Source organism: Trachypithecus francoisi, unplaced genomic scaffold (genome assembly GCF_009764315.1).
Source record: "Trachypithecus francoisi isolate TF-2019V2 unplaced genomic scaffold, Tfra_2.0 Lachesis_group19, whole genome shotgun sequence".
In the NCBI taxonomy this organism is placed as follows: Eukaryota; Metazoa; Chordata; class Mammalia; order Primates; family Cercopithecidae; genus Trachypithecus; species Trachypithecus francoisi.
This window is the reverse complement of record NW_022681464.1, coordinates 46,724,465-46,746,525: the sequence shown is the minus strand read 5'-3', so window position 1 is coordinate 46,746,525 and position 22,061 is coordinate 46,724,465. Positions and strand designations below refer to the sequence as shown.

At 40.2% G+C, this 22,061-nt stretch overlaps 1 protein-coding gene and 1 non-coding gene across 7 annotated transcripts in view; both read left to right on the top strand.

The window, feature by feature from the left end:
- SPIRE1 (spire type actin nucleation factor 1) overlaps nt 1-22,061 on the top strand; it is a 197,212-nt gene that overhangs the window by 88,192 nt on the left and 86,959 nt on the right. For all 6 annotated transcript variants that reach the window (XM_033178380.1, XM_033178379.1, XM_033178378.1 and 3 more), the window contains 2 exons: nt 4,693-4,926; nt 16,742-16,867. In XM_033178380.1, the coding sequence (XP_033034271.1) occupies nt 4,693-4,926; nt 16,742-16,867 (360 nt within the window). The remainder of the gene's footprint in view (nt 1-4,692; nt 4,927-16,741; nt 16,868-22,061) is intronic.
- On the top strand, nt 18,744-18,845 carry LOC117064287. The gene has a single exon (XR_004429359.1). It is a non-coding gene; the product is annotated as a small nucleolar RNA U13 (small nucleolar RNA).

Below are 22,061 nucleotides of genomic sequence, written 5' to 3'. Positions count from 1 at the left end.
GGAACTCAGAAGTAGATGTATTACTGTTATAAAGCAACTTATCAATTTAATTATGAGATATTTGTTTAGTATCTGCTATGAACCAAAGTACTGTGTAACACACTATGAACAAAACAGAGAAGATCCAGGTCCTCTTGGAACTGACATTTTAGTGGAGAAAGTAGACCATAAACAAACATTATGGTTTGAGGTGCTTATTACTTATTCACATGGAAGTATTCAGTAGACCATATGATATATTGCCTGTATCCCAGAGACGAACTGTAGATTAGTAATGTAAGTTAAGGAAAGATCGGAATACATATTGCATTTATAGCATTGGCTATGTATAAGAGCACTTTGCAAGAGATTATGGAAGCAAGTAGAGTGCATGAGCTCTGAAGAACTCCATCAGTTAAACAGTTGCAGGAGGAAGGATCTATAGACAGATTGAGAAGTAGTTGCTGAGAGAAAATCTAGAATCCAGAGTGTTTAGAACGGAAGAAGTGAGTCAGTTGTGTTGGATGCTATTAAGCAGTCATTTAGGATGAGGATGGATTAAACTTGGTACATAGAGATTGTTTGTGACTTTAGTATTAGTGTTTCAGTGGTTTCAGAAGGAAAGACGTTAGATGGAAATGAATTGAACAGTGAATGGAAGGAGAGAAAGGAGAGATGGGCTCATTACAGATAGTGGCTCATGTCTATAATCCTAGCACTTTGGGAGACCAAGGCAGGAGGATTGTTTGAGCCCAGGGGTTCAAAACTAGCCTGAGTAACATAGTAAGACCCCATCTCTGCAAAAAATTTAAAAATTAGCCAGATGTGGTGGCATACACCAGTAGTCGCAGCTACTCAGGAGGCAGAGACTGCAGTGAGCCACGATCGCACCATTGCACTCTAGCCTGGGTGACAGAGTGAGATCCTGTCTCTCTAGAAAAAAAAAAAGAAGAAATAACAACTCTTGAGAAAAACAAGCACTACATAAACTGCTGCCTTACCTTCATGATTCTATACAAACGAATAGCTGAGATTTTTCTCTTTTCATCTTCATCTTCCAGGCCTTCTTCTGCAGCCTCATGAGATCATCATTGCTACCATGAGCATTGCTGCCGCCCTTTCGGGAGGTTTGCTTGTAAAGGGAGCACAGAAGTGAGATTGCACTGGAGGGTATGAGGGGTTAGGAGAGTGGGGCTGACCTTTACACTGGAATGGAAAACCTCCTCCTCCACTGTGAAAGGAAGGAAGGGCAAATAAGTATAGATTCCTGTAAGTTTGTACATTTGAAAGTGGGAAAATGATTGTTTTATTTGGAGCTGAGCCCTAGAGAGGCAGAAGAGTGTTGGATTAAAGAGAAAGATGATATAAAATGAATTCTTGCCGGGCGCGGTGGCTCAAGCCTGTAATCCCAGCACTTTGGGAGGCCGAGACGGGCGGATCACGAGGTCAGGAGATCGAGACCATCCTGGCTAATACGGTGAAACCCCGTCTCTACTAAAAATACAAAAACTAGCCGGGCGAGGTGGCGGGCGCCTGTAGTCCCAGCTACTTGGGAGGCTGAGGCAGGAGAATGGCGGAAACCCAGGAGGCGGAGCTTGCAGTGAGCTGAGATCTGGCCACTGCACTCCAGTCCGGGCGACAGAGCGAGACTCCGCCTCAAAAAAAAAAAAAAAAAAAAAATGAATTCTTGAAGAATGGATCCACTCCTGTAGGCAAAGTAACTGAGTAGAGAAAAGAGCAGGCTTGCTGGGTGATTCTTGGGTCTTTGCTATGGTTGGAAGCCATTGCTGGTTTTGATATTTGCAATGGTTTTGTGATTTTTCTCCCCCCAGCTGTAGAGGGAGGGATAGGGTTATATAAGAGGGTTTTCCCCCCTCCCTAGGAAGAAGGGTAGGGTTGGCTGGGCACAGTAGCTCACGCATGTAATGCCAGCACTCTGGGAGGCCGAGGCCGGGTGGATCACGAGGTCAGGAGATCGAGACCATCCTGGCCAATGTGGTGAAACCCCGTCTCTACAAAAATACAAAAAAGTGCCCTGGCGTGGTGGTGCACACTTGTACTGCCAGCTACTCAAGAGGCTGAGTCAAGGGAATCGCTTGAACCCAGGAGGTGGAGATTGCAGTGAGCTGAGATCGCGCCACTGCACTCCAGCCTGGCGACAGAGCGAGACTCTGTCTCCAAAAAAAAAAAAAAAAATACAAAAAAAAGCAAAACAAAAAAGAAGGATAGGGTTATATAGATGGTTAGAGTCATCCAAACATGTAAAACTCAGTTAATTGTGATTTCTCACTGGGAATAATTGCAACAAGACCTTCTCAGCCTTAAAAAATTATATACGGAATGTAATCTAACTTTTTTGTTTCTGAGACTTTCATTAGTGGGACGCTCTGATTGTTAAAGTGACTGCTCTAGGTTCAGTTTAACAAGTTTTTTCCTAATGCACACCACAGTGTTAGGCTCTGCCATCTTTGAAAGTTGAAATCCTTGCCCTAAGCAGCACCTGCCTGTGGTGAGAAGGGTACATGCTGTGAGAGCAGTGTGTACCCTGTGCCAGGGAAGCAGTGAAATGGTGCCTTCTCCTGAACAGGCTGGTGGACAAATTTGGGGTTGTCCTGGGACCCTGCCAGGAGGGATGACTAAAGAGTCAATTGCCTTGGAACTTAGAACATCCATTGTTTAAATTCATTTTTGTAGTAGAAAATAGTGCATGGTGGCTCATTCCTGTAATCCTAGCACTTTGAGAGGCCAAGGGAGGCCGATTGCTTAAGTCCAGGAGTTCGAGACCAGCTTGGACAACATGGTGAAACCCTGTCTCTAAAAAAATTAACAAAAAAAATTAGCCAGGCCTCGTGGTGTGTACCTGTTTTCTCAGCTACTAGGGAGTCTGAGGTGGGAGGATCACCTCAGCCCAAGGAGGTTGAAGCTGCAGTGAGCCGTAATTGTACCACTGCACTCCAGCCCAGGTGACAGTGAGACCTTGTCTCAAAAGAAGGAAAAATAATAATAATAAAGAAAATAAAAGAATGGCTACAGTGCCAGGTCAGACCGTAAAAACCAGTGAAAATATTACATATTTTCAGTAAGAAATATTTTTAAACAGTATTGTTTAAACATTTAGAAGTTAAGAATTTTTAAGCATGATATTCATTTTGAATGCGAGTATTGAGAAAATATTATTTCATTGGTAAAGTAGATTTCAGATTTTGTAGAGAATTTTTGAATTTTGTAGAGAATTTTGAGTGAGTGCTTTTAAGGGCTACAGTCAATGATTCTCTTATGTTTAACTTGTTAGAAACTTCTGACTTTAGTTTTTATTTGTGATGCACTTTTTAAAAAATGTAGTAAGTATTACCAGCTATAAATGAAATAATGAAAATGAACGATTTTATGTATTTATTTTGGGAGTAACTGATGAACATTGGAAAAGAGTGGGCTGAAGGAAGGAGAGGGCAGTGAGAACATTATTGAGTCCCTGTAATAAGTCAGATATTGTACCAGGTACTTCCATGCATAGTCTTAACAGAATCTTAGTAAATGTGGGTATCATTGACATCCCCATTTAACAGATGAGAAAAGTCATCACTAAAATGATTTGCCCTGAGGCAGCTGGCTAGTGGTAAAAGTCAGGATTTAATTTTAATTCTTTGGCTTCATTGCCTGTTGTTGTTGTTGTTGTTGTTGTTGAGATAGAGTTTGGCTCGGTCACCCAGGCTGAAGTGCAGTAGTGCAGTGTCGGCTCACTGTAACCTCCGCTTCCCAGGGTTCAAGCGATTCTCCTGCCTCAGCCTTCCAAGAAACTGGGATTACCGGCACATGCCATCACGCTAATTTTTGTATTTTTAGTAGGGATGGGCCATGTTGGCCAGGCTGATCTCAAACTTCTGACCCCAAGTGATCCACCCGCCTCAGCCTCCCAGAGTGCTGGGATTACAGGCGTGAGCCACCGTGCTGGCTGCCAGTGTTCTTTAGAGAGAGAGCAAGAGTGAGAGAGAGAGAGAGAGAGAGAGAAAATTAAAAGGTTTTGTATGTGATTTTTTTGTTTAATAGCAGAAAGGCAGTATTGAGAAATAAAGTGGGATTTCCTGCATTGGCCAAAGTCTGGAGCAGTTGTCAAGGTGGTATGCAACAGTGGTGTATCTACTGTTGATACATGAGATCCATTTGCCCGGTAGTAATATTGATGGAGGTGGGTGGTAGGGAGGAATATCTGTGAGCTACCTTGAAAATTCAGGATTTGCAAAAGGTCTCTCATTTGTTTGCATCGTCTGAGAGAGATGTGTTTTCAGTGATTGAATGGAACTGGGGAAGTGTGTGTATATGGATATAATAGATTTTTGTTGTTGTTTAGGCTTAAGTTAATTGCTACCCATAACTGAGTTTTCAGTCTTTCAGATACTTGGGATGTCTGTGAATCTCTAAATAGATAAACATTGGCATAAGAGTTCTGAGAGGATATATTTTTTGATAACTATATCTGTTCTCAGATATACCTTTTGGACATGTGGAAAATCAACTCGGTTAATATTTTATATATGAATGGCAAATACAGATTTTTAACACAAAGTATAAATCTAAGAGAATATGAAAAGGGTTTGTGTATGTGTTGTATGTTGGTTCGAGGGAAAAAAATCTTACTAAACATTTTATGCCTCACAGTTAGTCCTAAAAAGCTCTTCAGTCATCTCCACTAACCACTTTTTTAAATGTTCCCAGGTCATTGAATCTTTGGGAATTATCATTTATAAAGCACTGGACTATGGTTTGAAGGAAAATGAAGAAAGGGAACTAAGCCCTCCGCTAGAGCAGCTCATCGACCGCATGGCCAACACGGTGGAAGCTGACGGCAGCAAGGACGAGGGCTATGAGGCTGCAGAAGAAGGCCCGGAAGATGAAGAGGATGAAAAGAGGAAAATCTCAGCTATTCGGTCGTATAGAGATGTCATGAAGGTAAGGCAGCGTTTTATGCAGTGCTTGTTTTTTTTCAAGAGTTACTATTTCTTCTTTTTTTGTCCCCCTGGAGAGATGGTCTCACTCTGTCGCCCAGGCTAGAGTGCAGTGATGTGATCATGGCTCACTGCAGCCTCTGCCTCGTGAGTAGCTGGGACTACAGGTGTATGCCACTACACTTGGCTCATTTTTAAATTTTTTGCAGAGATGGGGTCTTGCTGTGTTGCTCAGGTTGGTTTTGAAACCCTGGGCTCAAGTGATCCTCCTGCTGTGGCCTCCCAGAGTGTTGGGATTACAGAAATGAGCCACTGTGTCCGGACTGTTATTTTTTAAAACTTGAATGGTTGACACATATCTGTATTTATTTAAAAATAATAAAGAAAGAAGGGTGATTCGGCATTTAATAATAGTTCCCAGACTTGTCAGCAGCCTGAACATGGACATTTGTGATTGAATCATAACTCAAGAAACCGCTTTTAGATATTATATGCCCCTTATCATTACATATCATGTGTCCGCATGACTGGGCATTATGTCTTCAGTTGACCTCTGTGTTTGTTGCCTTTTTTCTAGAGTAAATAACAACTGTGATCCACTTACTTACATGAAGATTTTGCATCTCAAGTATAACAACTGATTGTTTTAGGTTTTCTTGACTTACCTAGTGGTATTTATATGTAATGAAGCAAGTTTGGTTGGTTATACTTAACTTCTCTCCTTTAAATTTTGCTGTGTACTTGAAGGTCATCATTTCTACCATGCCAGATGTGCAGAGATTAACATCAAACATATTTGTCAAATTAGCCATAAAAGCGTTCTGTTTTCAGTTACTTATATATGATATTCGCTAGGTTTTACACTTACATATGATATATATACTTATATATGATATTTACTAGGTTTTATAAGCAGTGTCAATCTGTTATTTTCCAGCTTTTCATAAAGTGTTTCAGAGACAGGACTATAGAGGCACTGTGACAATGGTAGTTTTCAAGTGTGCTGAGTGCCCCTGTTCCTTAGGCCTCCTTCGATGGTACAACTCTCAAAGACTCTGGAAAGAACCATACAAGTTATTATTCTTATGAAATTCGGATATATTATTTTGTTCTTTTAAGATGTGTAGTGCTTCTCATTTTAAATCAACAGGCTAACACATAAAATACATACATATAATACACAAACAAATAGAAATTTGATGTGTTTTATTTATTTTATGTTTTGTAGACGTTAAGGTTTATTTTTTAAAAACATGTAAACACACTTAAAGGCCAGTTAAACTTTCTGCAGACCACAAATGACCTGCTTGTTCTGTGGAAGACCATTGATAAATAGTGATTGAAAACATGAAGAGTAAAAGGTTTTACATTAAGAAGCAAAACCGGCCGGGCACAGTGGCTCAAGCCTGTAATCCCAGCACTTTGGGAGGCCGAGACGGGCGGATCACGAGGTCAGGAGATCGAGACCATCCTGGCTAACACGGTGAAACCCCGTCTCTACTAAAAAATACAAAAAACTAGCCGGGCGAGGTGGCGGGCGCCTACAGTCCCAGCTACTCCGGAGGCTGAGGCAGGAGAATGGCGTGAACCCGAAAGGCGGAGCTTGCAGTGAGCTGAGATCCGGCCACTGCACTCCAGTTTGGGCTACAGAGCGAGAGTCCGTCTCAAAAAAAAAAAAGAAGCAAAACCACTCATACATCTGAAAGTGAGCTAACAGTATTTTGGTGGTGTGTGTGTTGGCGGAAGTATGCATAAGAAGTGGTGAAAGAGGAAAGGAACACCCACCTAACCAACTAGATCCGTAAAATCAGCCTTGGCACCAGTAATGTAACATGTCACAGCCAGATTGCTGTCTTAAACTACAGGTTTGGAAGATGAGGTCCAGAGAGTAATTGCAATTTTAAAATTCTTAGTCAATGACATTAAATATCTTAACTTATAAAAAATTATTGGACATTTAGAAGTTTGAATGGATACCTTTTATTTTTTAATTTGAGCTACTGTGGTTCCCTAACTTATTGCTGTCGTTATATGAAAAATGAATAGTTAAAAGGGTACTTACGAAGACAGGCTATTGGCTTGGCCTGGTAGTTCACACCTGTAATCCCACCGCTTGGCCTGGTAGTTCACACCTGTAATCCCACCGCTTGGCCTGGTAGTTCACACCTGTAATCCCACCGCTTGGCATGGTAGTTCACACCTGTAATCCCACTGCTTGGCATGGTAGTTCACACCTGTAATCCCACCGCTTTGGGAGACCCAGGTGGGAGGATCACTTGGCATGGTAGTTCACACCTGTAATCCCACCGCTTTGGGAGACCCAGGTGGGAGGATCGCTTGGCATGGTAGTTCACACCTTGGCTTGGCATGGTAGTTCACACCTGTAATCCCACCGCTTTGGGAGATCCAGGTGGGAGGATCGCTTGGCACGGTAGTTCACACCTGTAATCCCACCACTTTGGGAGACAGACCCAGGTGGGAGGATCACTTGAGCTCAGGAGTTTGAGACCAGTCTGGGGAACATAATGAGACCTCGTCTCTATTTAAAAGAAAAAAAAAAAAGGCTGGGCACGATGGCGGATGCCTGTAATCCCAGCATTTTGGGAGGCCGAGGCAGGTAGATCACTTGAGGCCAGGAGTTCAAGACCAGCTGGCCAACGTCGGGAAACCCATGTTGTCTCTACTAAAAAAAAAGTACAAAATGAATCAGGTGTGGTGGCTGTACCTGTAGTCCCAGCTAGTCAGGAGGCTGAGGCACGAGAATCTGTTGAACCTGGGAGGTGGAGGTTGCATTAAGCCGAGAGCGCACCACTGCACTCCAGCCTGGGTGACAGAGCAAGGCTCTGTCTCAAAAAAAAAAAAAAAAAAAGAAAGAAAGAAAAATTTTAAAGGTTTTATAGATTGAAGGAAAACTGAAGATTACCGATTCTATTAGAAATTTTATTGGAGAATATCACAGCCTTACCTGTTGTTTCTTGGTTTCCATGCTAATCAAAACTGACCCATAAAATTCTCCACATCTGTAACTGTTCTGAATGTTCCATGTAGCTGAATGAGAAGAAAAATAATTACTAAAACATTTTACAAGTAAATGGACATTTTAAAATACTATAAAACCCATGATTCCTCATCATATAGTGCAGATATGAGTTTGTGATTTGGTTAGCAGGTTGAAAACCTCTATTCATAAATTGACTCGTTGTTTACGTTGTTGGAAGAGAAGACAAGAATTGTCTGAAGAATTGTAACTCTCCTTGTTTGAAGTAGAAATGTGAAACTAAGTTTGATTGATACAAATAATGCGATATTTAAGAACTTGAAACAATTTGTTTTCAATTCTTAGCAAGCAAGATCCTCTTTAATGTGTAACTTTTGTCCTGGATAGTCTTTTATTCCAACTAATCTATTAATTTGTTATGTTTTAGTATGGTACATTGTAGTTGAAAAGTGCCTTTATATCCCCCTTCTATTACTGGCGCCTTATGATAACACTGTGAGGTAGATTGGGCAGGCATTCCAATGCCCATTTCACAGTCAGTCGGGGAAGAGTAATGTTAGAGTGGAATGCTAGCTTCAGAGTTCTAACATTAAATCTAGAATTATTTATTCAGTATAATGTCTCAACAATAAAGGTAAAATATCAGCCAGGGTGGATCACTTGAGCCCAGGAGGTTGAGGCTGCAGTGGGCAGTAATGGTGCCGTTACACTCAAGCCTGGGTGTTACAGTGAGATCTTTTTTTGTTTTGTTTTGTTCTGTTTTGTTTCTAAAAAAAAAAAAAAAAAGGCAAAATATCTTATCTGACAAACACAGAAAATTTGTCACCAGCAGACCTTGACTAAAGGCAATGCTAAAGAGTATACATCAGGCAGAAGGCAGTCCATGTCTGGTAGAAATTAGGAGATGCAGAAGATTTGAAGAGCAAAGAAAATTAAACATGGGTCGGACATGGTGGCTCACACCTGTAATCCCAGTACTTTGGGAGGCCGAGGCAGGTGGATCACTTGAAATCAGGAGTTCACGACCAGCCTGGCCAACATAGTGAAATCCCATCTGTACTAAAAATACAAAAAATTAGCTGGGCGTGGTGGCGCATGCCTGAAAGCCCAGCTACTTGGGAGGCTGAGGCAGGAGAATGGCTTGAACCTGGGAGACAGAGGTTGCAATGAGCCAAGATTGTGCCCCTGCGCTCCAGCCTGGGCGATAGAGCAAGACTCCATCTCAAAAAAAAAAAAAAAGAAACATGAAAACAAATCTAAATGAATATTAACAGCAAAAAATAATAATAATGTCTTACATGATGTAGAATATATTTAGAATTAAAATATATAACAGTAGCACAAAATGTGTGTGGGAGTAAGTGGAGTTAGTGTTCTAAGACCTCGGCATTGACTGGGAAGAGGTTAAAGCACTAATTTATTAGTGCTAACCTTTATTAGGAAAGCCACTAAAGCCTAACCTTTATTAGAAAAGCCACTAAAAATAAATAAAAGAATTTGTAAATGTCAGGCCAATAGGGAAGGGGGCAGGTGAAGCTAATAAAATTACTGGTAATCCAAAAGAAGAGATGGAAAGAATTGAAAAGGAATATAGAACAGGGAAAACAAATAGAAGATGGTAATTGGACACCGAAATATATTGGTAATTACATTAAATGTGAATATTCTAAATGTATACTGTTCAATACAGTAGTTACTAGCCACATGTGACTGTTAGTCACTTGAAATGTATTTCGTCTGAATTGACATGGACTGAGAGTACAAAATCTATGCTGGATTCCAAACGCTTGGTACCGAAAAAAGGATGTAAAATGCCTCGTTGACCGGGTGCGGTGGCTCATGCCTATAATCCCAGCACTTTGGGAGGCTGAGGTGGGCGGATCATTTGAGGTCAGGAGTTAGAGACCTGACCACCATGGTGAAACCCCGTCTATACTAAAAAGACAAAAACCTTAGCCAGGCATGGTGGTGCACGCCTGTAATTGCAGCTACTTGGGAGGCTGGGGCAGGAGAATCACTTGAACTTGGGAGGCAGAGGTTGCAGTGAGCCAAGATCACGCCAGTGCATTCCAGCCTGGACAACAGAGTAAGACTCCGTCTTGAAAAAAAAAAAAAAGAAAGCCTCATTAGTAATTTTTGTATTGGCTATAATTTGAAGTATTACAATAATATATATTATTGTATTGGATTAACTAAAATCTATAATCAAAGTTAATTTCACTTGTTTCTTTTTACTTTTTTTGATGTGGCTACTAGAAAATTTAAAACTACATACACGGTTCACACTGTATTTCTGAGGATTGTACTAGCCTACCTAATACTCTAATTTTTAAAAGACACAGATTTTTATACTGCATTAAAAATACAAAATCCAGTCATATGTTGTTTACAGAGTAGGCACTATAAATAGGACATAGAAAGCTTGAGTAAAAGAATGGACAAATACAATATTCTAACCAAAAGAAAAGTATCACAGATACTATTTTAATATAAAATGGACCTAAAAGCAAAAAGCATTACTAGAGATAAAATAGGATGCTTACTTATAAAAAGTTCAATTCACTAAGGAGAAATAGCATTCATAAATTTATGTGCACCTAATAACATAGCCTATAACGGTAGCATTGAACAACATTCAAACAAATAAATCAAAACTAAAAGGGAAAGTAGACAAATTTACAACCATAGTGGGAGGTTTAAAATACCTCTCTTCGTATCAGTACAAATATAGAATGTTTAGACAATGAGAATAACAAACCTGACTTAACATTAATATGACATATGCCACCAGACACTGCAGTTTACACATTCTTTTCAGGTATAAATGGAACAATTAAAAATTTCTCCATATTCTAGGCCTTAAAGCAAGTCTTAACAAATTTCAAAGGGTTAAAATTACATAGGAAATGTTCTGTTACCATAGTGGAATTCAGCCAGATATGAATAATAAAAAGATTTTATTATTTCCACATATACTTGGAAATTAAGAAACTGCTTTTAAATGCCCGAAGAGTCAAAGAAGAAATCACAATAGAAATACACTGAATAACGAATGCCTGGATGCAGACCAGGCTCAGTGGCTCATGCCTATAATCCCAGCACTTTGGGAGGCCAAGGCAGGTAGATCACTTGAGGCTAAGAGCAAATATGCTGCATAAAGGGGTGATGCACATCCCGGGCAGGGCAGTGCAGGACAGTGTGAGATTTCACCATGCAACTCAGAACAGCATATAATTTAAAGCTTAGGATTTATTTGTTTCTGGAATTTTCCATTTAATATTTTCGGACGCAGTTGACCACAGGTAAATGAAGCCATGTAGAGTGAAACTGTACATTAGGAGGAACTACTGTACTTTAAATCCTAATAATTGCTAAGAAGAAAATGCAGAATGCAGTGATTAAAAAGTAACAGAGAGGCCAGGTGCAGTGGTTCACACTTGTAATCCCAGCACTTTGTGAGGCCTAGGTGGACAGATCACCTGAGGTCAGGAGTTTGAGACCAGCCTGGCCAACGTGGTGAAACTCTGTCTCTACTAAAAGTACAAAAAATAGTCGGGCATAGTGGTGTGAGCCTGTAATCCCAGCTACTTGGGAGGCTGAGGCAGGAGAATTGCTTGAACCTGGGAAGTGGAGGTTGCAGTGAGCCAAGATCACGCCACTTCACTCCAGCCTGGGCAACAAGAGTGAAACCCCATTTCAAAAAAAAAGTAACAGACAAATTAGAGGTGAGTAGTGCATCTAGAAAGGACAAACGGGAAAGACGTTCTAAGCAGGTGACATTGAAATCAACACCTGGAGGGTGAAGAATCAGCAAAAAGATTGGTGTGTTTTAAAGAAACAAGTCTAGGATTACCAAAACAAAGTGGAAAGAAGAGCCACATATGGGATTTGAGAGGTAGGTGTGAACTATAGATGATGAAGGACTTGAGGAACACAGAAGAGTTTGGGATTTAAGTTCAGTGGGAGTCACTGGCCCTCCCGTGCCTGGGACATTCTTTCCTTAGGTCTGTGCATGGCTCACTCCAATCTTCCTTGAGCTCTCTGCTCTGGTGCCACCTACTGACCAGTCTTTCCAGATTATCACCCCTCCCTACCACTGGCCTCATTTTCTACCTCTCACCTGCTTTCTCTCTCTCTCTCTCTCTCTCTCTCTCTCTCTCTCTCTCTCTCTTTCTTTTTCTTTCTTTCTTTCTTTTCTCTCTTCTCTTTCCTCTCTCTCTCTCTCTCTCTCTGAGTGCAGTGACGTGATGGCGTGATCTCGGCTCACTGTAGCCTCCACCTCCCGGGTTCAAGCAATTCTCCTGCCTCAGCCTCCCAAGTAGCTGGGATTACAGGCACCCGCCACCATGTCCAGCTAATTTTTGTATTTTTGGTAGACACGGGGTTCCACTGTGTTGGCCAGGCTGGCCTCAAACTCTTGACCTCAGGTGATCCACCCACTTCAGCCTCCCAAAGTGCTGAGATTGCAGGCGTGAGCCACCACATCTGGCCTATTTTTCTTAATAGTAGCTGTTATTCCCTACGTGTGTGTGTATGTGTATGTTTAAGGGTCTGAGACACCCATTACTAGTTTTGAGAGGAACAGGACATTGACTTGCTCAATACTGTATTAGTCCTTTTTCACACTGCTGATAAAGACATAACCTGAAAACGGGAAGAAAAATAGGTTTAATGGACTCACAGTTCCACGTGGCTAAGGAGGCCTCACAATTATGGTGGAAGTCAAGGAGGAGCAAGTCACATCTTACATGGATGGCAGCAGGCCAAAAAAGAGCTTGTGCAGGGAAACTCCCCCTTGTAAAACCATCAGATCTCATGAGACTTATTCACTGTGGGGAGAACAGCACGGGGAAGACCTGCCCCCAGGATTCAGTTACCTCCTACCAGGTCCCTGCTACAACATGTGGGAATTCAAGATAGATTTGGGTGGGGACACAGCCAAACCATATCAAATACTATGTCTTCTTTCTGCCACAGTGCCTGGTACATAGTCCGCACTTGGTGAGTATTGTTTGAATGAATGATTGAATGCTTTTAAGCAGGGGATGAACATAATCCAAACTACATTTATAAAAGATTTTGCCTGTCAAGTGGAGAAGAACCGTGTAGATGTGTGAGAGAGGAAGTTAGGAGTCCTCTAATGAAAGAAAATGGTGGCTGTGACCGTGATGATGGTGGAGGAGATGGAGAAAAGTAGAGAGCTGTCAGGTGGTGTATTTTGAAGGTAGAAACAACAAGACTTACTGATGGACTGGATATGAGTGGTATGGGAATAAAGAATAATCAAGGATGACTGTCACCTGGGCATGGTGCCGCTCACCTGTAATCCCAGCTACTCAGGAGGCTGAGGCAGGAGTATTGCCCGAGCCCAAGAGTTCAAGACCAACTTGGGCAACATAGCAAGACCCTATATTAATGGAGGAAAAAAAGGATGACTTTTAGAGTTGTTTGAGCTGTCTTTGTGACTTCTGAGTGGAAATGCTAAGTACATGGCCATACGTTTTTAGCATAAAGGGCTGGCCTGGAATAGGGATTGAGGAGTTATCAGCCTACAGGTGGCATTTAAAGCCATTAGACTAGACAAGGGCAGCTACAGTAAGCAGAGGATCCCCAAAGATCCAAGACTGAGCCTCCAAAAACCTCAGCATTTCAGTGTAATTTAGAAGTCCATACATAGAGCAAAGAGGAGAGACAGATTTATATAACAGGTTACATAAACCAATGCTCTCTTTTTTTTTTTTTTTTTTGAGATGGAGTCTCGCTCTGTTGCCCAGGCTGGAGTGCAGTGGCGCGATCTTGGCTCACTGCAAGCTCCGCCTCCTGGGTTTACGCCATTCTCCTGCCTCAGCCTCCCGAGTAGCTGGGACTACAGGCGCCTGCCATCTCGCCTGGCTAGTTTTTTGTATTTTTTAGTAGAGACGGGGTTTCACCGTGTAGACCAGGATGGTCTCGATCTCCTGACCTCGTGATCCGCCCGTCTCGGCCTCCCTAAGTGCTGGGATTACAGGCTTGAGCCACCGCGCCCAGCCAGTCCTCTCTTTTTAGAGATAAATGGAAACCCAGCAATGTTAAATAACTTGTCCAAGGTCATATAATCTAATTTTGTCCCCCTAACCCCTGATGTCCCTTTTTTGTAACTATAAAAATGATTTTGTTCCATGCTTACTGTATACCATGCTCTATGCTTTAAGTACTTTAAGAACATTATTCTCTTTAATATAAAGATAATTACATTTATTTTAGGGTAGAATGGAAAAGAACTTGGGCTCCAAAGTCAGACTACCTGGTTTCGGTTCCATTTCTGCCATTGACTAGCTGTGTAACCTTGGGCAAATTACTTACCTGGTCTAAATCTCAGTTTCCTGATCTCTAAATTGGGTTTTTGCAAGGGACCCCTTGCAATTCCATATGAATTTTAGGATCAGCCTTTTCATTTCTTAAAGAAAGGCTGTTGGGATTTTGTTAGGGATTGCATTCAATCTGTTGATCACTTTGGGCAATGTTGTTGCCTTCACCATATTGTCTCCCAGCGTATGAATACAAGATGTCTTTCTGTTTATTTAGGTGTTCTTTAACTTCTTTTACAATATTTTGTACTCTTCAGTGTATAAGTCTTACACCTCCTTAGCAAAATTCCTTAGCAAAATTTTCTTAGCAAATTCCTTAGCAAAATTCCTTACAATTGATGCAATTGTAAATGGAATGATTTTCTTGACCTCATCTTGTTCTCTGGCCGTGTGTAGAAATACAACTGATTTTGTTTGTTAATCATGTATTCTGCAACTGCTGCAATTGCTTACTAACTCTAGTAATATCACTTTAGATTTTCTATGTGTAGGATTGTCCTATGCATTTTAAAAAGCATTTTTTAGACCTAGCTATTACCTTTACACCAGTGTTTTTAAAGTTGCGTTTTACAACCAGTGAATGGGTTGTGAAATCCCAACAGTGAATGTGCAAGTTTTGTTTTGTGAAGTTTTTGTATGTATAACATGCACATATGCATGCATTTGTGTATAATATGTAAATATATATAAATTTATTTCTTACTGTGGATAGCATTTGAAAACTTTGAAACCCAGTGGCTTTATGCCATTTCATTATGTAACTGGAATATAAGATTAGGGTAAGTTACATAAGGTAAAGCTTTAGTAGTTGTATTTCATTACCTTGAATGGCAATTCTGTATTGCAAGATGTTTTCTAAATACAAAAATAATTGAGCAAAGACTATACTGTTTATTAGTGGCTCTATGAGCAATAAACTTGTGAGATTTGTGCTTTTCATGCTTCTGGATAAATCAGTTTTTAGCTTTTTTTGATACTGTGAAGAAGGTTTCCTATTCATACTAGAGATACTTTCTTGAGAACGTGTTTTATGAAAGATAGTGATCCAACTATTAGATTGTATAAGATGCTTACTATACATGAAAACAAAAAGCCACATTATTAAGCATATTACAAACTACAAAGATGTCATTTATTCTTTAATTAATAGAAATTATTAAAAATAAGATGTATATTTTTAGTTATTGTATTAGTAAAGAAATTAAGAGAACTTACAGCTTGTTAGTGCAAATGAAGTACTTTAAAATGTAATGATTGTACGTGGATACAAATTATTTTATAGAAAGATAAAATTATTCCTGTATATGGGACTCTTAATAGGATGTCTTTCCAGTCTGATACACTAAATGGTGTTTGATTTTTCTAAATTGCTTTGCATGATATTAAGTTGCACCTTTTACCCACAAGTAGTTGTATTGGGATTATTATGAACTGTGTACGGTTAGGGACATTAGGGCTGTAGGCGGCACCCGTGGCCTTACTTTGCCCTCTGCCCTCTTTCCTCCACTCCCCATCTACTGATGAGGCAGCTTCCCTGAGGTCCACGTTTTGTTGACATTCTTTTTTTTTTAACTATGTTACAAAATTGAACATGTATTGGAATGAGCCTGGCTTCAGAACCCAGTAGGGACTGACTGTGTTTGAATTCTTCTCCCTCATGGTAACCGTGTGACAATGGACAGACAAGTCATGTGACTCCTCTTAGCCTCAGTTTCTTTTTCCATAAAATGAGGATAATTCAGCATTACATTGAAGAGTAAATGGTATTGTGTTGGATATATGACATGTTAAATACTGTAGCTGGCATGATAATTGCTTAATAAATGGTAACTGTTTAAAAACTGGAGCCATCATCAGTACGCAGTAAATGGTGGTTCCCTTTCTGTTCCCAAACAAAACTTTTACATATGTCCTATCATTTTCAAATAAAAGCTAATTCTAGTAAACTCATCTGTGCTGTTGGGTCTGTTAGTTAGTGGACCACTTTTCCCATGTAATTGTGTAGACTTTATGATGGTCTTGTGGTACATGAAGCTCTGGATGATGGGAATTGCCTGGCTATCTAATATGAAAATACAGATGTGGGGGTGTGTCTGTTTTTTTGTTTTTTGTTTTTTTTCTGAGATGGAGTCTCACTCTGTCACCCATGCTGGAGTGCAGTGGTGTGATCTCTGCTCACTGCAACCTCCGCCTCCCAGGTTCAAGCGATTCTCCTGCCTCAGCTTCCTGAGTGGCTAGGATTACAGGCATGTGCCACCACGCCCAGCTAATTTTTATATTTTTAGTAGAGACAGGGTTTCAGCATGTTGGCCAGGGTAGTCTCAAACTCTTGACCTCATGATCCATCTGCTTTGGCCTCCTAAAGTGCTGGGATTACAGGCATGAACCACTGCGCTCTGCTCGTGTCTGTTTTTAGGTACAAAAAAAACCCCCAAATATTAACGAAGCACCATTTTTATTTTCCCCTTCTGTAGTTGTGTGCTGCTCATCTCCCTACTGAATCAGATGCACCAAATCATTATCAGGCAGTATGTCGTGCACTGTTTGCAGAAACAATGGAGCTCCATACATTTCTGACCAAAATTAAGAGTGCAAAGGAGGTGAGTACTACTGCTTTGATATTTATTGGCATTGTTTGATTGGCTTGGCATGCATTTGATATTTATTGGAAGAGAAACCTAAATTTTCAACATTGTCCACTCTATTGTTTTAAAAGATTTATTACCATCCTTTAGATGAGTGCTGAAAGTCATTTAGGAAAGAAGCAACTTAGGTAAAATTAAATCTATTCTTTTAAAATGTCAACAGTGTGAACCATTTAAGAAACAGATTTTCATACAGATTCCTTGCAAATGGAAATAAATGTTACTGAACTAGTTCAGTCCATTCCTGTGTGACTTGCTTTCCACCCCCCTTTCTCTTCTGTCCATTCTGAAACATGTTAGGACCTCTTCCAGAAAGGGAGAAAGGCTCAGAAAAGAGGTGACACTCCCATCTGATCACTTGTTTTATTTATTATTTATTTATAAGGTGAGTCACCATGTGTTACATAGGTGGTTGTGAAGATTCAGTGAGATCTTACGTAAAATAGCACAGCATCTGGCAGAAAGTGAGAGCTCAGTACATGTTAGGTAATGGATATCTATATTAGTCAGGGTTGTCTAGAGAGAGCCAATGGGATATATAGATATATAGGTATATGAAAGGGGGCCAGGTGCAGGCCCATGCCTGTAATCCCAGCTACTTGGGAGGCTCAGACAGGAGGATCACTTGAGGCCAGGAGTTCAAGATATATGAGAGGGAGTTTATCAGGGGAATTGGCTCATGTCATTATGGAGGCTGAGAAGTCCCATGACAGGTTGTCTGCAAGCTGGAGACCCTGGTAGTCCAACAGCGCAGCTCAGTCCAAGTCCAAAGACCAAGGGTAGGAGAAGAAAAGTATATCCCAGCACCAGGAGAGAGAGAGAGGCCAATTTTCCTTCCTCTGTTTTTATTCTATCCAGAGCCCCAGCCAAATGGATGGTGTCCACCTACACTGAGGGCAGCACTTAGTCCACTCAGACTCACACACTAGTATCCTCTGGAAACACATTCACCTAAATACATACATAAAAACAGTGCTTTACCAGTTCTCTAAGTATTCTTTCATTCAGTCAAGTTGCCACCTAAAATTTACTATCACAGTGTCCTTTCTTTTATAACTAACCTATAGGGTTTATAAGAAGCACTAGCTAAAACTTACCATGACCCACAGTTTGGGGGAGAACACATGCTGGATGTGTAAGCAAGAAAGGAAAGACTAAACTATTTGCCCAATAAGATGTACTTAGCCCTGGTAATAAGTAGGTGATGGATGTCTCAGGCAGATCACCCGTAATAAATCACCCTTAAATAGATCCGTTGTATGTATATGAAGAAGAGCTCTAAGCATCCCGTCTCTGCTCTAGCTAGGGTACTGCTTATAGTCTGTCCTTTTATGATAGGGCAATGAAAAACTTTGCCTTTTTCTTGTTTTAATTTTATTAAATTGAATCAAGGAGGAAAGTTGTCAACAGAGTAGAAAAAAGGTGAATTATATGTTAAGAATAAATTTTGTGTGTGTGTGTGTGTGTGTGTGTGTGTGTAATGGATTAGCTGTTCTCCTTGAGCAGAACCAGAGGAAGTGGGATCTGATTAAAAGCTTCAAAGTGAACATCCAGAGGCATATCCTCAACTAGGTTTTCTCAAATAGTAGAAAAGATTACTTTTTAAGGCTCTCATTACCTTTCCCAGCTTGTTAAGACTGAGTTGCCTTCCCCAGAGCATATTTTTAGGGTGTACGTGTACGATCCTGTGGGGTTAATAGAGGAAATTAAATGAGCTCTTAAAGTCCTTCCAACACTGGCATTCTTAGAAACTGTTTCTGAGCTTAAATAGAACAATATTAGTATTTTTACTACTCTACTGCAGTGAGCATTTAAAAAATGTTTGCTCTTGATCCGTTTGCAGTTCCAAAGCGTGATGATTGAATATTCACACTTGTGTGTGAGATGTTCCTTTTTCTAGACATTGTTATGTCAGCACATTACTCATCTGATGTAAAAAACTATATATTTTTTTTGCTCTTGATTAAAATTTTGCTTTGCCAGATATGCAAACACACTTTCAAAAAGAGGTTCAAACATTATTAAAGTTTATTTAAATAAAAAGCTGACAGGTGGAGTAAAACTGCTGTGTGGCAGCACCTGCAGAAACTGGCCAGGCTGACCGGGGTTGGGCCCTCACAGCTGGTTGGAATTCCAGCCACATCTCTCACCCTGTCACCACCCCAAGGCTAGGACTTTATAGGCATTAGTTCCATCCTGTTTGCATGTCTCCTCCTCTGTTTCTACTCTGTTGATCTCCGTATCACCCTTTCCCAGTATTCTCTGGAAACTACACTCCATTTTGAAAAGAGTCCCCTCAGGCTCTTCTGACACTTGTTCCCCTAAGGGTAGTGCTTTCTCTTGCTTTCCTCCTGTGGGAAGCTGGTCTTTCCTCTGCATCTCCCTGTTTTGATTGGGGTGGGTTTGCTAATATTCTGTCTCTCCTCTGCTGCCTGCCAGTAATCAGCCTTCATCCTCATTGAAACACCCTTCTTCCTTTGAAGCTCCTGTCATCACTTCTCTCATTTTGAGTGATTTCCTAGACAAAGCGAGCACATAAATTGCCTATCAACACTAAGGTTTCAGGAATGTAAGTTTCTTTTACCTCTACAATGTATAGGGTTTTCTTGAAATGATAGAACATCTTTATACATGTTAGTTTGTGTATGTAAATGGTTTCAACCCTTTCTCAAAAATACTGTTTTCACACTAAAAAATATTATTCGTTAATTTGATTTTTTTCTGAAGATCTCAAAATACTTTAAAAGTATTTTAAGACTCACTCTTTATACCTATGAGTTAGTGTGTACCAAGTGCAATTTTTGAAACAATAGACCCTGATTCAAGAAAATTAAAAATTGGTTATCAACAATGTTTCAAACTACCTTATATCTTACACCTTATATATGTGTGTGCATGAATGCATATAAATTGGGGTGGAAGCATTGTGTCAGAACATTTGAGCTCAGTTGCTGATAATGTATCTGATTTGATAGTCCAAAAGTGCTTTAATTATACTAAATTTCTTACATGCCAAATTGGCAATTTATTAAAATATAAAATCTACCATCTGTTTTCCAGTGTTTGTTCTGTAAAGTGTTAAGTGCATTTACTGAACCTGGCTGCTTTATAAAGCACAGCGCCTGGTTCATCATCTATTTATTTTGAAAGCAAATTTGTTTATATTCTAATCCCTTTCATGGTGTGATGATTTTCTTCTTAAACAACCAATGAGCTCCTTTAAGGTTATTCTTTGAATGATAAAGATTTGGGTAGGCCTGCTCTTACTTTGTCTCTTAAGCAATGTGATATCCTTGAAAGTAAGTACACATTACTGTGTCTCCTAAGCAATTGGATATCCTTGTAAGTTAAGTATAGCTGGAGGCACTGTCTAAGCAATCCATTGAGTGCATCAGGTTGTATGAAAGAAGAGCCACCCTGCCCTGCTGCCAGTGACACCACCATATTCCAGAGCCATACCGCAGGGGTAGCTGGTGAGCCTGTGCTGTGCAGAGGGGGCAGTTACAATTGTAAAATTTTTTATTGGAGAAAATGAAATTGTATTAAATGGTAGTATCCTTTAACCTATTGTGGTCCAGGTAATTTTCTGATCATCAGTCCCCAGTTTTGTTGTTGTTACATAAAATTATTTATCATTACCTAAAACTTTAACCCCTGCTGCTTTACTGTGTTATATTCATACAGCTCCTTTATAAAATGCCTTCTCTTCCTTACTCCATTTGATTCTTGTAACAATTCTGTGACTCTTTGTAAATTAGTAAACTAAGGCTTTGAGAGATTAGAGATTCACATAGAAGTAAGTTCTCAGTGCTGCTAACAGCATTTTCATCCTCATCACACCCTTCAGTCCAGCAAAGGTGTTCCACTACATAGAAGTTACTGCTGTTTTTCTCTAAGAGTGTCACATAAAATACACTGTTAGATGAAACTAAAGAGAGAGTTCCAAAGAAAATGGAGATAGATACTTTGATGTAGGTTTCTGAGCAGTCTTGGAGAGAGAATATGTGAGTGAGAGAGACTGATATTTGGCTTTGGAGAGAAGAGGGTTTATGAGGGAATGCGTGGGCACGCACATGCTGGTGTTAGGGGTTGATGGTCCTGCATATGCACATAAATGGGGTGGGGGGTACCATGTAAAGTTCAGGTATGAAATAAGAGGGAGGCCAGGCACGGTGGCTCATGCCTGTAATCGCAGCACTCTGGGAGCCCAAGGCAGGAGGATCACTTGAAGCCAGGAGTTCAAGACCAGCATGGCCAGCAAGGCAAGACCTCATCTATTGACTAACTAACTAACTAACTAAATAACTAAATAAATAAATAAAGAGGGAGATGTGAAATGGGAAAAGATAGAGTATCATAGAAGTGTCAAAGACTGAGATAAAATAATTTTAAGACTAGAAAGTCAGTTGATTTTTTTCTGATACATTCCTAGCATGGTCTAGCCATCATTGCTTCCATGTTGAGAGTGTGCAGTATGCTTGCCAAATTCTCCAGTAATACATTGTTTCATAGTGGCAGTATAATGATATTATAGTAGAAACTTGATGTATCATAGAAGTACACTGGTTTAGAAGAATTTTTTGAAAGCTTTCTTTAAAGCAAATAACTCATTTTTAAATTTATTTCATAATTTGAAATATTCATATTAACACTGATCTTTTTTAAAATCCCCTTTATTGGTGAATCATACCATTCATTATTCATGTAACTTCTTAAAATCAAACAGCATTTGCAAGATTTCTGTTTCCTCATTTTTAAAAATGTGGAGGAAGGCCTGGCGCTGAGTGGCTCAATTCTGTAATCCCAGCACTTTGAGAGGCCGAGGCCAGGTGTTTGAGACCAGCCTGAGCAGCATAGCAAGATCCTAAAATCCTGGAATCCTAGGTGCTTGGGAGGCGGAGACAGGAAGATCTTTTGAGCCCGGGAGTTTAAGGCTGCAGTGAGCTATGATCTCACAACTGTGCTCCCGCCTTAGTAATAGAGTGAGACCCTGTATCTAAAAACATAAAAATGGGGGAGGGGGCAAGACATGTTAAGCTTCCGTCTAGTCTTAAAATTTTATGCAGAAAATACAATTTGTGTGACTAAATTTTTTGTTCTATTTATTCAACAAGCTTTTCCTCATTTTTGTTATTAGTCTTATAGTGTA